The sequence below is a fragment of the Akebia trifoliata genome, chromosome 3 (genome assembly GCF_017979445.1).
Source record: "Akebia trifoliata isolate Shusen 1 chromosome 3, ASM1797944v1, whole genome shotgun sequence".
Lineage (NCBI taxonomy): Eukaryota > Viridiplantae > Streptophyta > Magnoliopsida > Ranunculales > Lardizabalaceae > Akebia > Akebia trifoliata.
The window spans coordinates 12,154,432-12,172,349 of NC_141377.1; the positions used below are offsets into that span (position 1 = coordinate 12,154,432).

The 17,918-nt window shown below is 35.2% G+C and overlaps 2 protein-coding genes across 3 annotated transcripts; one reads left to right on the forward strand and one right to left on the reverse strand.

The window, feature by feature from the left end:
* Nucleotides 1-552: 552 nt before the first annotated feature.
* On the forward strand, nucleotides 553-6,520 carry TSBTYPE2 (tryptophan synthase beta type 2). The gene is made up of 6 exons (XM_086433918.1): nucleotides 553-745; nucleotides 3,861-4,200; nucleotides 4,385-4,601; nucleotides 4,708-5,245; nucleotides 5,315-5,413; nucleotides 6,026-6,520. The coding sequence occupies exons 1-6, from the start codon at nucleotides 679-681 to the stop codon at nucleotides 6,283-6,285; spliced, it is 1,521 nt and encodes a 506-aa protein (XP_086290044.1). The 5' UTR covers nucleotides 553-678; the 3' UTR covers nucleotides 6,286-6,520.
* Nucleotides 6,521-9,471: 2,951 nt separating this feature from the next.
* On the reverse strand, nucleotides 9,472-17,517 carry CDF1 (cell growth defect factor-like protein (DUF3353)). 2 transcript variants are annotated; one of them, XM_086433920.1, is made up of 5 exons: nucleotides 17,308-17,517; nucleotides 17,012-17,085; nucleotides 10,725-11,107; nucleotides 10,508-10,584; nucleotides 9,472-9,801 (listed from the first exon to the last, which is right to left on the reverse strand). In XM_086433920.1, exons 1-5 carry the CDS (start codon nucleotides 17,364-17,366, stop codon nucleotides 9,651-9,653), a joined length of 744 nt encoding a protein of 247 aa, XP_086290046.1. In that variant the 5' UTR covers nucleotides 17,367-17,517; the 3' UTR covers nucleotides 9,472-9,650. The 2 variants fall into 2 exon arrangements, with proteins under 2 accessions (XP_086290046.1, XP_086290045.1); XM_086433919.1 differs by having other exon boundaries at nucleotides 17,003-17,085; nucleotides 17,308-17,512.
* Between the last annotated feature and the right edge of the window lie 401 nt (nucleotides 17,518-17,918).

Consider the following 17,918-nt stretch of genomic DNA (forward strand, 5'->3'; position numbering starts at 1 on the left):
TTTTGAAGACATCAGGATGTCTTCAAAAGCCATCATCTTCAACCTCTCTCTAAATCTACAAAATTTTGGAGATTTGCAAAAATTTTCAATGGATTTCTTACCAACAATTGTCATCTCTCTTTAAATCCTAACTTTTTTCACGGTGTTTGAATCTGAAAAAACCTAAAAGTTTGGACTAGAATAAAAGTATTATCATATATTCCATGATTAATTGAGGGATGATTTTATTTGTAATTTTGCACACACCTAAATGGCTCATTCTTCTCATTTTAGTAAAAATTGTAAAATTAAAAAATATATATATTTATAATTCTACCCTCTTCTATATATAATTACAACCACAATAACATGCGAATAGAAACCACCGATCTTCTTTTTCTCTTTCTCACTCTCTCCGTATTCATCTCCTTTTGACTATAGTTTTTAAGGTGTTATTTTTTATTTTCCTTTGAAAGCAACCGTTTCGTCGTTTTCCTCGCAAAATGGCAAAAGTCGTCAGAGGAATCTTAAATTATTATTTTCAAGAGTTATTAGAGATACTGACGACTAGTCTCTTCTCTTCACTTTTTTTTTATCTCCAGAGAGTCCAGATTGAAAATTGAATCGAATCTGCTTGTCTCGTAGTAGCAGACGGTGAAATCCTATCTCTTGTCTTTGCTGAAAAAGCAAGAGATTTTAATGGAGAAAGCACTAGTATCATCAGCTTCAACAACATACATTTCTTTTCGAAAACTCGATACTAGAGGTTACTCAATTACATAACTATATTCCTTCTTTTCTTTTCCTTTCCAAGAGATTAGCAAATCGATATATGAGTTACATTAGGTGTTGTTTATCTCTTATGAAATCTTTGGTTTCCACATATTATTTGAAAAATATTTGTCATCTTAGCTGGATCGGTGTGTTTTATTGTTGATTTCAAAAAAAATAAATTCACATTAGAAATTGAAGTCTTCTTATATATATATATATATATACTTTTATCTATAGAAGAAGTTGGGTTGGATGAATTGAGAAAGCGGATATTGAAGTTGGGTTGGATGAATTGAGAAAACGGATATTAATTATCCTCACATAGTTAGCCCTAGATTTGACAGAACTCCCAACCTCATAGTCAGGGTCGGCGCCAGGATTTTCTTGTAGTGGGGGCAAACTATGGTTAGTTGTATGGATGAAGAACTTGAAGATGAATGGTTTTAGGGATAAATTCAGAGATTTTTTTGTTAGAAGTTGAAGAAAATGATATTTAGGTCATTTCCAATTAGTATATGAGAAGGTCCGGTCAAGAGGCAATGTCATCAACAAAAAATTGAAGAGGCAGGGGGGGGGTTGCAAAAATTGGAGGGAGGTGAGGCTGTGGGGACAAATGGGGCATGTAATTAGTTGAAAATATAGGGGTGTCTCAAAGTTCTGTGAGGGCAATTGCCCCCACCGGCTCCTTACTAGCTCTGCCCCTGCTCATAGTTGTAGACCTGTGGTGCAATTTATCCATCAATTGATCCATGCTGCTCAAGGGCAAGTAATTTAATTTGCTCTACAGTTGGGATTTGCTTTGTTCATAAGTAAACAAGTGTGATTAATTCTTTCGTTAGAGGGGGTACCCAGAGTTTGGTTGAAATCGAACTACTTATTAATTATAAAAAGAATTACATTTTCAGATACAACCAAATGTGTCCTTGATGATTCTAGAGTTTATATGGAAAATTTGAATGATACAACTTGACAACATCAATTTGTTCTCAGAGTGAAACAAAAAGATGTTGTTTGAATTTTTTTTTTAAATGTAAGAATCCATAGATTTAAAGAAGGAAATTTGTTTATAATTTTTATGATCATTGTGAGAGTAACATGTAAAAATCCTGTGACCATGTGTGTAAATATCCCCCATTCGGATGGCAATAAATATAGAGCCCCTTTATATGTGATCTAAGGCTCCCTAAGCATTAATCTAAAATCCTAAACACGGCTTATTGTTCTTACTTACACACATGCAACCCAGAATAATTGTAATCCATGTGGCATAAGGATAACTCCAAATCTCACCCAAAGGATATTAATTCCTATTAGGAAACTTCCAATTACAGATAAGCTCAAATTAGGTTGTTCAAAATTGGAAGGATACTAAGAAGAATTCTATAGATAGTGGTTCAACAATGGAAAAGCTACGTAATTCTGAATACTCTACCAAATTCGTCACTGACTTGAGTGTTGAAGCATTTTCATGGGGACCCCCTGCGGGAGCATGAATTGGAGATTGAAGATGGAATGGTTGAAGGATGACTTTTGCATTGTTCTTGGGATCCTCTCACCCCTTGATTTTTCTCTTTCAATCTTTGATTTGATGTTTTGTTTCAAAGGCAAGATGGTTAGAAGAGAATGGATATCAAGAGTTCGGGTTGTATTTTCTTCAATTTCGGAGGAGCTGTGATTTGTGCAAGAAAACCATTAGAAAGCTCCACCAGTGCAACCACAATCACCACTATAACCATAGCCATTAACGAAAGTCTAGCTGTTAGATTTGATTAGAGCGGAGGTGAGAAAAAAAAGGGTTAACTAAGAAACTCGTTCAGGAAAACCATGCCTCGCACAAACTGGTGGAGCAGATCGTAGAGGCTCAGACGGCACGAAATGACCAAAGCTAGAGGCATAAGGCCCAAGGGAACAAATGGGGTGGTGAAGGGATTGGACCATCTAGCCATGATGGTGATTCAATATGCAAGACATTCCCCTTTCTTGAAGGAGATATTGAGAGTGGAGCCACCATAGAAATTCTCACCATCGAAAGTCACTCTATTCAAAGGACTCAAGATCTCGTCAAGCTCCTCCTCCACTTCAAGCAACAACTCACCTTATGGGAGGAGTATAGAAAGTTAAAGACTTTTTTTTATTTATAAAGTTTGGAAGGAAATATGTTGTTCTGGTTTTCTGGACTCCTGGCTAGATTGATTACGAGCTTCCATGAGCCCTTCACAGTATTCCTGACAGAAAACTTTTTACCTACCATTCTCTCTTTTGGTCATGATCAACTATAGTTATACATCAACATGCAAGTTTGTAGTGATAGAAACCATGTATGTGTGAGTCATATGAAAAAGATGCCTTGTCTCATTGTCATTTATGACCGTTCTAGGTTTACAAGGAATTGGACAAATATGTTTCATGTGTGCAACACTAAGTTATGCAATTGTTGTCATGGTTTTGAACCTTGGTATTTCATCTTGTCTCGCCCCTATGGATACTGAGTTGACTCATCCGAGTCATTTTATCTTTGGATGAGATAAACCCTTTAACTTGATTTACAATTATTTACTAATTAATATTTATATGCAAATAATTATAATTTTTTTTTATAAGATAAATATATTTAAATTATTAAAAATAACTATTTTAATCAAAAATACAAAATCCCAGTTGACTTGGTTTAGTTTTAATTATCTCGATCAACTGAGATTTTCCAAATATTGTGAGTCATCTCAATTTTCAAAAGAAACATGGTGTGAGACAATTCACATTGAGTTTCTCACTCGTTCTTGAACAATACCGAGATGACTCAAGGATGAGATTTGAAACTATGATTATGGTCCTTAACCAATCCCATTAAAATTAGAACAGTACTCCATATAATCATATAATTTTGCATGATCAATGAATATATTAAACTTGAATTACAAGAAAGAGCTATAAGTTAACTTTAACAATTAGTGGTAATTAAATGGTTTTGTATAGGCATGTATTTCCAACAAAAGGGTTGGTCATTTTGAATTTGAGGTTAATTATTATTGGGTTTGAAATGTGCCTGATTCTACAAACTAACAAAACTGAAGCTCAGATTTTTTTTTTCCCCCATTTTATAACTTCAGGTGATGAGAAATGGATTGGCAAGGTGAAATTACCAAACACAAAGCTGCTGAAACATCTGAACCTTTCTTCTGGTTATCGAATAAGGGCAAGAGCAATGCATAATTCTAATATTGGGTCAGTGGAAATTCCTTGCCAATGGTATAATCTTGTTGCAGACCTACCAGTTAAACCTCCTCCTCCTTTGCATCCAAAGACACTTGAGCCTATCAAGCCTGAGGATTTGTCTCCTCTCTTTCCAGATGAGTTGATAAGGCAAGAGGCGAGCAATGAGAGGTTTATCAAGATCCCAGATGAAGTTGTCGATATTTACAGGCTTTGGCGCCCAACCCCACTAATCAGGTTTGTTTGTTTGTTTTGCTAGGAGGATATCATTCATGTATATATGTTGCCAGGCTTAATTAACTACCAGTATGAATGGGATTGGAAACAATTAATTGGGGTGTGATAAATAATTTTAGAATTTGGGTGTAGTAAGTAAAAGGTGGGGCGCCAATTAACTTATATATTTGATCATGGAAAGCAGAGCAAAGAGATTGGAGAAACTCCTTAACACCCCTGCAAGGATATACTACAAATATGAAGGTGTCAGCCCAGCCGGGTCGCACAAACCCAACACTGCAGTCCCACAAGTCTGGTACAATGCACAGCAAGGCATCAAGAATGTTGTCACTGAAACTGGTGCGGGTCAATGGGGGAGTGCACTTGCTTTCGCGTGCAGCCTATTTGATCTCAACTGCGAAGTAACATTAACCGATAAACAGTGCTTGGTTATGTGATTTGAATATGGTATTGGTACCGTTAAATTACCAATGCATATGTGACCTTTGAATTTGATTCTATATGTAGGTCTGGCAAGTTCGTGCTTCCTATGACCAGAAACCCTATCGTAAACTGATGATGCAAACTTGGGGTGCCAAAGTGCATCCATCTCCTTCAAACAGAACCGATGCTGGTCGCAAAATCCTTGAGATGGATCCATCTAGCCCTGGAAGTTTAGGAATAGCAATTTCAGAGGCGGTAGAAATTGCAGCTACAAATGCTGATACCAAGTACTGTCTAGGGAGTGTTCTGAACCATGTTTTGCTACACCAAACTGTAATTGGTGAGGAGTGTATAAAGCAGATGGAGACAATAGGAGAAATCCCAGATGTGATCATTGGGTGTACGGGTGGAGGATCTAATTTTGCTGGGCTTACGTTTCCATACATTCGAGAGATTCTCAGTGGAAAAATGAACCCTGTTATAAGAGCAGTAGAGCCTGCAGCGTGTCCTTCGTTAACTAAAGGGATATACACATATGATTATGGTGACACTGCAGGAATGACACCATTGATGAAGATGCATACACTTGGACATGACTTCATTCCAGATCCCATTCATGCTGGTAATATATTTATCATATTTTACCATTTGTTCTTCATGTGAAATAATTAATGAGTGGTTTGTTTTGTAGGTGGTCTGCGTTATCATGGTATGGCACCGTTGATTTCACATGTCTATGAATTGGGATTCATGGAAGCATTGGCAATTCCCCAGACTGAATGCTTTCAAGGTAAATGATTATATTGGGTTCTTTTCACCGATTGCTATCATTTGCTAGTGCTACAAAATATCGTGTCATGTCAGTATACAATATAGGGTAAATTACCATTTCATGAGCTGGATATGACGAAATTCCGATTTTGGCTCACTGTACATTTTAATTCCCAAAACATGAAGTTCAAGATCTCAGGGTTTTCAAAGTGACGATCTCGCTGATATAAAGTAGCGAGATTGCTGAATTTTTTGTTTTTTTTGTTTTCAAAGAGACAATCTCGATAGTTTATTTAGTGTCGATCTCGCTAAAAAGTAGTGAACCTACAAGATTGTCACTTTTTTAAAAAAAATATCAGTAATCTCACTACTGTATATCAATGAGATCGTCACTTTGAAAAACTTCTGATCTCAAACTTTATGTTTTGGGTATTAAAATGAACAGTGAGCCGGAATGGGAAATTCATTCTTCAGAAGTTGATCACGTTTTGAGAAATTTCTCTATCTAATAACCAGATCTTACTAGTTAGTTTTTTTTATAAAGTGAGTGTACCCTATCATGTGGCTAACCTGTCTTGTACCCACCCGCATCATACTAGAATTAATAAATTTTAGCTTGATGTTCTTGAAGGTGCCATACAATTTGCTCGGTCAGAAGGTCTGATACCAGCACCAGAACCAACTCATGCCATTGCTGCCACAATCAGGGAAGCTCTACATTGCAAAGAGACTGGAGAAGCAAAAGTTATACTAATGGCTATGTGTGGACACGGCCATTTTGATCTTCCAGCTTATGACAAGTATTTGCAAGGAAATATGGTTGATTTGTCTTTTACAGATGAAAAGATACGAGTGTCATTGGGCAATATTCCACAAGTCATCTTAAAATGAAATCTTGCATTGCATGTAGTAGTTTTGGATAGAATATATATCGAGAGGATCAATTTTACTTCTCGACTACGAGGTTGTACTGTCTATTATAGACGGCACGGGAGACTTTCTGAACTATTTTACATCCATGGATTTTCACAGTTTTGTTGGTTCTATAGGGCTTGTTGTTTGTTGTATTGTCATTTGAACTATACACTAGTTGGGATTAGCTAACTGGGTTTGGGTTGAACTTTAATGGGTTTGGGATTAACTTCTTATTTCGTTATAATTAAATTTTTTTTATTTAGTTATACTTGGCGGGTTTCAGGGAATATAAGGCAGTGAAGTGAAATGAAATGTTTGTTAATATATATTGTGAATTCTCTCAAGGAATAAAGCAGTGTAGGATCAATTAAATTTACGATCGTGGCCTACATACTTGCAATTCGAATAAACTCTCATTTGCACCAAAATACCTTCTTGTTTGGATCAATTTGGTTGATTTCTTCAAGATTTTTCAATTGTATATGCTAATTATATCAAGACTTTTGTTCATGACTTATCAATGTTGTATGTATTTTTTGTCCACTTTTTATCAACAGATTTTCTACTAATGTGGAGTTTAAATGCATCTCGCATGTAAGATGAAGATGGTTTCAATTTACATGAAGATGATCTAGAAATTGTGGATGTAACTTTCTAATGGTTTGATCGAGATATTGGTAGAGAATGTTGAAGATACCCCAATACTTCGTCAAGTTGAAGAATTCATGCAGAATGAAAAAGGAGAAGAAGAATAAAGATTAAAAAAACAAAAAAGAAGCTTTTGTTTCCTTTAATGGAAAAAAATTAAAATTTTGTAAAATAAATCCCTTCTCATCCAAGTTGTATGGAACGAAAAAAAGAAGCTTTTGTTACCTCAATCCATACTCATCAATTCGTCCTTGATCGAACAAAAACGGAAGAAAAACAAGGGGAAAAATTAAAAAAAAAAACTTGCTTTTTTAACTTTTAAGGGCATTGGTCATCAAAAAAATAAAATTTAAGGGCATTTTCGTCTAATACACCATTTGTTGTAACAAATTGGGAATATTATGAGAACAAATAAAAAACCTTGTAATTATTTTAGGGAATTTCCCTAAGGAAAAACTTCTTCTGATCGGGAACCTTGTCAATCTATCTCCATGAGATGTTCAACATTCTTTTCCTAACTTTTGGTTCCACTTAAACCTTGTTCACTTCGAGAAAGTTTTTTAGTTGTTGAATTTCTTTAACGCTATATTTGGATTCAGAGAAATGGAGAGAAGAGAAGAGAAAATAAATGAGTCTCTCCATTTCTCTTGCTTGAATTTGTTAAGTGGGGAGAGAAGAGGAGAAAAAAAAAAAAAAGGTTTGAGTTCTCTTTCTCTCCAAAAGTGGAGAGAAGAGAAGAGGAGAGAAATGGAGATAACTCCTTTTAAAATATTTTATAATTTCAATTCTGCCCCTAATTTTTTTTAAAGATATTTTAAAATTTTCAAATTTATCCCAAGTCCTCTCTTGTCAATCCAAACATGATGGAGAGAAACTAAGTTTCTCTTCTCTTCTCTTAAGTTGTGTTTGGATTGAAAGAAGAGAAAATAAATGAGTTTCACTCCATTTTTCTTGTTTGGATTGTTAAATGGGGAGAGAAGAGAAAAGAATTGAAGAGAAAAAATGGTGAATTTTCTTTCTCTCCAAAAGTGAAGAGAAGATCAGAGAAATGGAGAGAAACCCTTTTAAAATATTTTATAATGCCAACTCTGTCCCTAAATCTTTTTTAAGATATTTTAAAATTTCAAAGTTATCCCAAGTTCTCTCATGTCAATCCAAACGTAATGGAGAGAAATTGAGTTTCTCTTCTCTTCTCTTCCCTTCTTTTCTCATGTCTCCACTTCTCCACTCTTGATGCATGGATATACTCAAGTCATCATGAGAGGACCTAAAAGAACGTAAATTGAGATAGTGAAAGTAGATACACAAAACAACAAGATTGTTTTAACCAGTCTTTACTCTCCTAGACAAGGCTTCGACGTTGTTGATATAGTTTATCTGGGAGTGAATCCTCTATAGTAAACTTCTTTTTTTCTTGTAGTTCCCTGTGGTTTAATTAGACGATTGGGAGAGCACCACATGGCAAAGACATCAAAATCCCTCTGTTGAATATTTGGAGTTCAGTGACCGTTCTTTTTCAAAGCCCTTGATCAGGCTTAACATGGCCTCTCCACCGTGGAAAGAGTACTATGGAGGTAAATATTGGGTTTATATGACCTCCATGGCTTATGTCCAAACTTGGATTTATAAAGCCTCCAATGCCAAAGTCAGACAAAAGCTCAAGATAGAAGTTTATAGAATGTATTCCAAGGTTGGAATTGCATTCCTCGTATCATACTAACAAGAAAAACAATTTTTTTTTTTTCAAAAACATCTTGTACCTCTGACGATTAAAACAATCAGGTGTGCACATGGGATCGTCTTTGGTCCATTAGAGTTTCTTATTTCTTGTTTTATTTAGATTTTTTTATCTCCCGTAGAGAGAATGTTCTCCAACCATGATTCTTTTATTACTTTATGATGGGAACATGATCCATTCTTCGGCTTATTCCAATGACCCATTTTACTATTTAGAACATGATTCAATTCGATTCTTCTATAAACCAGTTGCCTCGGCTGAGATTTTCAAAATATCATCTGAATCAAGTAGGTTTTCAAACAAAACAGGGTGTGAGACAATCCACATTGAGTTTCTCACTCATTCTTGGACGATACTGAGATGACTAGAGCAACTAATCTCGGTCTCAAAGATTTGAAACCATGATTGTGGGACTTAATTCATCTCATTAAAATTAGAAGAGTACCCCATATAATCATATAATCTTGCATGATCAATGAAAATATGTTAAAACTGGATTTACAAGAAAGAGCCTATAAGTTATTTTTAACAATAAATGGTAAATGGTTTTGCTAGATGTGCCCAAACCATCAATTTTTTTATTCTGTGGACATCTTCCTCAAATCTCTTGACCTATTTATGTAAATAGACCTAAGATAATGAAAGTGATCACATTGACTATTTCTAGATCATCAGTACAAAATTCACACTCTACATGATTGCTCTTTGTTCTACTTAAATATATGTCTTAAATGGTCAATGAAATACATTAAAGGCAAAATTCGAGATTTCCAAACTGAAAAAGCTCAGCAATAGCGTGCATGCCTAACTTACTTAATCTTCAAAATAATAAAATAAAAGGAGCTTCAAATGCAACAAATACAACATCAACCCAAATGAAACAAAACAATTATGTCTTTATGTAGTTCTCAACCTAAGAGCGAAGAATAGATGATTACTAGAGGACAGTTGGTTTTCATTTGAGGAAAGTACATGCTAAAAACAAGAAGATATATGCTACCAGTGATGTGAGTAGTTCAAGTGTCCAAGTTGGCCGCAATAGAACTGATGGGATCATAGGCACAAGGAACGACCCGCATACCCATCCAACCACAAGCATGCCAAACCTGAAATGAGGCAGACAGAAAGTTCAAGAAAAAGAAAAGTAGTGCTTTTAAGCTATTTGAATTATGAGTCTGGAGACATTCACCCTAAACAATTTGAATCTTACCTTCAAACTTCCATGAATTAAATTCCTCCAATCTTTAGATTTGAAAACACAGGCAACATTTTTAGACGAAAAAACCAAATACTTGATTATCTCTATAACACCACCACTGGTCTAACATATTTGTAAAATTGTTATACAGGGGCAACAATCTTTGTTAAAAAGTATGTCAGCACGCGTCTAACACATAGATTTTGGTGTGTAGTACGATATCAGATCACATCAGTCTTTATTAATAAAAGAGAAAAAAAATTTAATTAGATGATGAGTTGAATGATATATGATTTTATATTTTTCTTTATTTTCATGTGTGAAGATGTGGTGTTTGTATAATTATCAACTAGGGTAATATATGTCAAGTAACTTATCTTCTGCTATTTTCACTATATGATGTATTTAAGCATATTATAATGTTAAAGTTTTCTAGATACAATTATTTCATATTTTTCTCAGCTTATAACAAAAAAAAAATCTAAGGATTTGAATGCTGGATTGGTTTCAAACAACTGCTTATAATTTTCAATCAGACTCAACTTTGACAACATTGTGATAGAATATAATGGTATTTGTGTGTTAATTTGTAGACTTTGGATTAAAAAACATACCCAATAATGGAAGCTCTAGCTATGCTCTTTGTCTTTTCATTTAGGAAGTAAATGCAAGCAGCCAATGAGATCGCCACCTGCATAAAAACCGACAACAATTTAAGTCGGAAAGTTTTGTCCGCACCACTAAAAGGTAATTTCTGTCCTCAGTTATCAACACCTCCATCCAACACAATTTATGGAAAAATACCAAACAAACAAAAAATGAGGAACAAACCTGAAACGCAGGCCCTCCTTCAGCAGAATTCATTATACTCCAGACTGCCATGAAAGCAAATAGAAACAATCTTCTAAGAATTACTACAGTTGTAGGAACTTCTACGAAGCCAAGTAAGCTTTTCACCCAAGATGGGGATTCCTCCACTCTCTTTTTTAACCTGCTTTTCAAGTTGAACTTTGTTTTCTTCCTTTCTTTGAAGCTGGTCATTAGTAATTTCTCAAAAGCAGCTTCTATAGATTCTTCACTTCTTTCATGTCCAGCATATTGTTGCAAGAGAAAATTGCGTGAACTCCAGATTTCTTCTTCTGAGGCATCACCAGTTATACCCAGGCGCTTATAAGGATCCCATATGTTCATCCGGGGAAATTTAGGAAGGTTTCCTGAAAAACAATTGTCTTAGTCAAAAAACAAGATATTTTGGTGCAATCAGGCTAGTGAGAAGAAAACCCCAGAATAGCAACAACAACAAAAAAAAAAAAAAGAAGAAGAAGATAGTATTGCAATTTTTTATTGCATTTCAAATTCTAACATAATGGATGTGACCAAAATTGGATGATAATGATGTCAAGCATCTCTACCATACACGTGACAGGAATGTTCATCAATCCTAACCATCCATTTGGTGGGCCCCACCTATTTTCTCGGCTCAAAAGCATTCCAATTGAATAAATTTATGCATCCAATTCTCTGAATTCTTTGAGTCATGCAAGAAAGTCAAAATAATTCCAATCTATCACAATGTGTTGATTTTTTTGTCCTTGAAGCTCTTGTAGGTGTCATGTTGGCTGGGTTGTCTCAACTCTCAACAACTTCTTCATAATATCAACAGAAGACAGACCACAGTATTTTGAGACCATGGTAGAATCTTATTAGGATTTGTGATGTTAATAATTTTTGTAGGAACCACAAATAATCATAGATTCTTAAACTACTATCATATTGGCAAGCTAGGAACTGCTTCTTAACTAATTGAGAAGCAGGGGCTCTGCATGGTTTTGTCAAAGTGATTGCATGTGCGATTTCCAACACTAATTTTGCATATGCCACCCTCGCATATGTGAAATTATGCCATTTGGAAAGTATGCGACGGTATATGTGCATAATGTCCAACGGTCAGAAGAACAACCGTTGGATACAGATTTTTTTTTTTTTTGCTTTTTTGCTTTAAACTTCATTTTTTCCTCTAAATACCCCCCATACTTCTTCTACAATATACTCACTAGTCTCTACTACCTTCTCAAAGATTAAATCTCTTTCTTTCTTCTAAATCTCTTTCTCTCACTATCACTCCCAACTCACTCATTCACTATCACTTTCAACTCTCAAAACTCGAAGACAAAGAAAGCTATCTCTACTCAAGTCAAGATTCAAGAATCAAGTGAAGTCATCAACTCATCATTCATCAAAAATTTGAAGATCAAGATACATCATTCATCCAACAACTCAAGTTCAAGTGTTCAACTTCAAGAATCAAGATTCAAGTCAAGAACTCAAGATTGATCAAGCTTCATTCAAATTCAGCAATCATTCTAATTTCTATCAACCTTCAACTCAAGACTTAAGAATCAACCTTCAAGGCTTCAACTATCATCATCTTTTTTCTCTTCTACTAGTACTACTCAAGTTGAGGTTGAGGTATTTATATTATATTTTTTTTTACTTTAATAATTAATACTTAATACTTGTTATTTGTTTTCTATATTTGTAGTTGTCTTTTATTTTACTTGTCACTAGTTAGAAACTTAGAAATTAGTATGTCATCCTAGTCGGCCAACTCTTCTCTAAGGTCTAAATCAAATGATCCCAATTGGAAATACGATCATTACTGTAGTCCAAATGAAAAAATTCTAGTAGTACGTGGGTTGTGTGGGTACATTAGTAAAGAAGGCATCGCACGCCACAAACAACATTTTGTACGTTTGACGGGTTCAAATATTAGGGCATGTGAAAAAGTTACTCCTGAAATCCGAAAAGAACTAATAGGGTATATGAACAAGGTTTCAAAACAGAAACAAAATTAGGCCATAAATCTAAAAGGCTATATGGAAGGTGGTGGTCGAGAGGTTGATTATGATGATATCATTGCTTACAATACCCCTCGTACATTGACGGGGAGTAGTAGACCACCGGTTCCACCACCACTATCTTGAAGAGGTTCTAAAAGAGCTCATGCCCATGGTCCATTGGATAAGTGGCGTAGACCACATCTCGAAGATGTGGTCGACCAAAAAGGGAAAGGTAAAGATCCATAACAAACCACCATTGAACATAGTACCAAAAATAGGAAAACAATCATTCAATATATAGCCAAATAGCTATATCAAGCTAGAATTGCATTTGACATTGTCAAATTAAAGAGCTTAAAGTATTGGTAGACGCATAGGTCATTTTAAACCTGACCTCAAGCCACTTTCTTATCGCCAAAATAAGAGAGTCGTGTCTTAAGAAAGAAGTGGAGTTCAACCAAGGGTTAATCAATGGATATCGAGAATCATGAAAAACCTATGGGTATACTATGATGGCTGGTGGATGGACTGATAGAATAGTTAGTCATTAATTAACTTTTTCGTTAATTGTCAGACCGGAACAATGTTCCTCAAATCCATTGATGCATCAGCCCATTAACAAACAGCTGAATATCTTTTTCAATTGTTAAATAAAACAATTGAGGAAATTGGTGAGGAAAACGTTATCCAATTTGTAACGAACAACGCAGCTGCATATGTGCTACAGGTCGCCTTTTAATGGATAAATGCCATTGTTTGTATTGGTCTCCATGTGCAGCACTTATCAAAAGGTGGGAAATTGACCCTAATTAGAAGCATTTTTTAGAGTATTCCAGACTACCATTTGTCCTTGTTTTCTATCCATAAAAGTATTGAGGGGAAATTTGAAGCGATGATTAGGGAGTTTTTGTGGAATGATAAAGATGGGAATAGGAAATACCACTTAATCAAATTGAAGGTGATGTGTGTCACAGAAGAATTGAGGTTCGGGAATTAAACGTTTTACATTGTCCAACTCAAAGTTCCTAGGAAAATGGTTGTGGCACTTTGGGGAGGATAAGACAAGCTTGTAGAGGAAAGTAATTAGGGCAAACTTTGCGGAGAATTATAAAGTTGGGAAAGTGGAAAGTGAAGGCATCGTTCGGGCGTGGTCTCTGGAAAGGTATCATGAAGGTTTGCCCAGATTAGAGAAAGTGGATTGCTTTTAGAGTCAGTAGTGGAGATCAAGTTCAATTATGGGAAGACAAGTAGTGTCGTGACACTTTTATCATCGCAATTCCCCTTGCTCTATTAGTTATCCTGAAAAAGTGGCTTGCCTATATCTACCTTCATGAATCGAAATGACAGTGAAACCTCTTGGGACTTGGGTTTTAGAAGGACCTTTAACGATGGAGAGATTCAGGACCTAGCAAATCTATCCACCAAGTTGGAGCACATACATTTTGAGCCTTTCGAGGGGGGATAGTTGGGAGTAGACTTGAAATAAGGAGAGATGTTTCTCCATTAATTCTTTCCAGTCCACTCTAAAACCTCAAAGGACTGGGATTTTTCCAACAATCCCCATTAAGGGTCAAAGGTCCCCTCTAAAATATCTTTTTTATTTCCTTGATTAGTTGCTTCTAACAAACTCCTAACTCTTGATCATCTAATCAGTAGAGGCTTTGTTATGCAAAACTTTTATTCCTCATGTTGGGCCAGTGGAGAATTAGTGGATCATATTCTGGAACATTGTCCTTTTGTGGCAAGGATTTGGCACATTCCTAATGCTTTTCAAAATCAACTGGATTTTTCTAAAGTCTTCCAAGTCTTTCTTTCAATGCTGGTACCAAAATGTTTTCAGTGATAGGAAAAGAATCCTTTAGGATCTTCTTCCCTTTTTCATTTGCTAGGGCACTTGGAAGGAGAGAAATACGAGAATCTTCTTGGGATTGGAAAGGTCTCATCAGGAGATGTTTTTGTTTATTCTAAAATTGTTATTTTTTACTGCAAGTTAGATGATGATTTTAAAGGTGTATTTTTTATGGAGTTTGTCTTAAGATGGGAGTTGCTCTTTGTAAGATTTTGTTTTTTCCCTTTGTAGTTGAGGTTGGTCACCTCAACTGTCTTTTTTAATTAATTGTTTGCTTATAAAATATACATACATATGCATAAAGAGTGAGAGGTAGAGAAGAAGAAGAAGATTGAGCAAATCTCCTTCAAAAGTAACATCACTACATCATCTACCTTCCCAAAAATCTAATTACCTAAGAATACTTTTCCACAAATTGCAATCAAAGGGGACTTGAGTGCCTTCACATACCCAGCCAAAGTTTCTACAACCATATCCAAAAGGCTAGTAGGCTCATCAACATATCTGCAATGCCACTTCCTCTAGAGAGAGATGTTTGTATATTTGAGGTCCTTAATTTTGAAGTCTTCTCTAATCTTAAAGGTGCAAATTTTCTTCCAGTACACCAGATAAGTAGACTTCATAGTGAAAAATAAAATAAAAATCCTTCATAAGCTTTTCTAAACTCTTTAGCCATGCTACTCGATATAGTGAAAGGGGCATGTAGTAGACTGACATACTCACTTTTGATGAGCAGGACTTTTCCCCTTCTTATAGTGATTAGAAATTCACAAAACCAACTTTCTCTTAAACACCTTGAATATAGAACCACAATTATCCATAGAGATACTCCCACAAAGGACCAACATATCCTATCCCGACCAAGAGCATTGCATTAAACTCCTCCACACCTAAACTCTTCTCTTCTCCAAATTGATGAACCCTAGAATAGCTTCACAGAGGGAGTAACCTTATAAAAAGAACTAACATTATGCAACTGATAACAACATTGAAATTTCCCAAATGTCATTGAGCAAGGAAATAATTAAGTGGGATTTGCTCTCATAACAGCAACAACACTAGTATAGATAAGCTTCCTGATTCCATATGTTCACAAGTCTAGCTGTTAAGCATGTTGGTAGTTAAACCTTCATATTTAGTTGGAACATGTATATGATTTCATGAGTGAACAAGTCTAGATGTTAAGCATGTTGGTAGTTAAGTCCTCATATGTTATCTTGACCATGTAGGTTGCAAGCTTACGATAAGTTAAGATTTTGTGTCTATGTGAAATCCCTATAGGATCCCATTTGGAGATAAAATCCTCCAAAAAAAAAAATCCTTTTGAACTCGTTAAAGTGCTTACACCAAAAGAAAATGAATCATAGTAATATGGATTTCTTGGTCAGATTGTTCATTTCCGTAAAAAAAAATATTTATATTCCTTTCCTTCCAAATGCCCCAATATCAGCAAAAGGTGTTAAGGCGCAATCTATACATGAAAGCCTTAATCTACCAATTTTAACAAATGCTCTAGTAGAACTATCAAAGACCAAGGGAGAGTGGATCAAAGCAATAAAATAGCACCAGCTTTCCCTTTAAAAGAGGTAATGAATAAAAAAGAAGACCAACAGATTTTCCATTAGATTTACAAAGGAAGCAAAAAATCAGGCATGTAAAATCCCTAGCTTATTAAGTGATCAATCGTTATGAAACTATCAAAAGTGGCTAGCCAAATAAAGAAGGCCACCTTAGAAGGGACCTTGTGCTCCTAAACACATGCTGCGGGAAATTCCAATGAAACAATAACCACTAAGTAAGAGTAACATGATTTAATATAAAAAAAATATTCCCGGTTGCTTGAACAATTCTCTTCGGTCCTCTTCAATGCCATAATAGGGACCCTGGAAATTTGATTGACAAGGATTGCTAACTCATGGATCTCTCAATTACTGCAACCCCTTCTAAAACCCAATTCCTAGGACATGTCACTCCCATTTCGAATCATGAACACCTTGATTGGTAAATACTAGGGGCAATAACATATGCATATCAACACATCTTAGCCATACATTATCTTTTGGAGATTTAGGAAAACACTCAGTTCACTATCCAATTGAATAGAGAAAACTGAATGGTTGAAAATCTCTTGGTAGGATTCATTAGATGTTGGGTTCCTATCGTTTGAACGCTAGCCACCAATGCAGTTACTCATACTAAAGTCCCCCTAATGAAATTAACCTGCTTCCCAAATTACTTGATAATCATTTTATTTTATTTTTAAATATTTTTTGTGAGTTAACTGGGATTTAATAAACTAAGAAACTGTGATTACTCTCTCAATTTCTGACTAAATAACATAACTTAAATGTGTTGAAATTTTGCAGTTCGATAATCTCAGATTTCATTTTCAATTAAAAGAGAAATTTTTATCATCTTACCTAAATTACCTCCGAACGATGTATCCATTGCACATCTAGGAGTTCTAATAACAGCACCATAGTTCCTGGATTTCTTCAAATTTCTGCCAAGTAATCAACAAGTTGTTCAAATTCAAATTCAAATATATATAAAGAGAGAGAGAGAGAGAGAGAGAGAGAGAGAGATAAACAATCAAATTCAAATGACTTAAATAATAAAACTGTCGATTCTCAACATATTTCCAGAAAAAGGGTTCAAAACGCAGAAACTTAACGATAAATTCGAGGTTAATCAAGAAACCAAACAACTAGAGGGAGAGAATTACAGTTGTCTCCCGAGGTAAGGTAGAGAGAAGTTAGAGTTTGAGAGCAAAAGGGCAACCATTGTTTCAGTTTCAGAAGCTCTGCGCAGAAAAACCCTAACTTTGTCTCTTTCTTCGACTCCACAGAGTTGAAATCGAGGTTCGCAATTGCACAATCGGGGAAGAGAAGAGAAAGGCTCAAAGAATTGGGTGGGTTTTGTTTAAGAGATGTGGGGTGCGCACAGCAGATCCTCGCATTTTCTAGAATGGGTATATTTTGCTCTCTTGTTACAAAATTGTGTAGACTACCGTCATAAATGATTTTCTTTCTAAATAGCACCCCCTCTCCCTCTCCCTTTTTTGTTTTTTTTCTTTTTTTACAATAATTAAACGATTCATATATCAAGTTTTTATCTAACTAACTGACAAAACACATCACATCTCCTATAACTCACATATGCCCTAAGTTTATTTGGCTACATCAGATTGAGTATTTTTCAAACTCTCATAAGTCTAAGCTCAAAATAATGTTCAATCCTATACACAATGCACAAACTTTCCTTCCAAAAATAAAATTTTTTGTCAATCTATACATTTTGTTGAATATACAATAGTATAAATAAAAAAAACTTTTT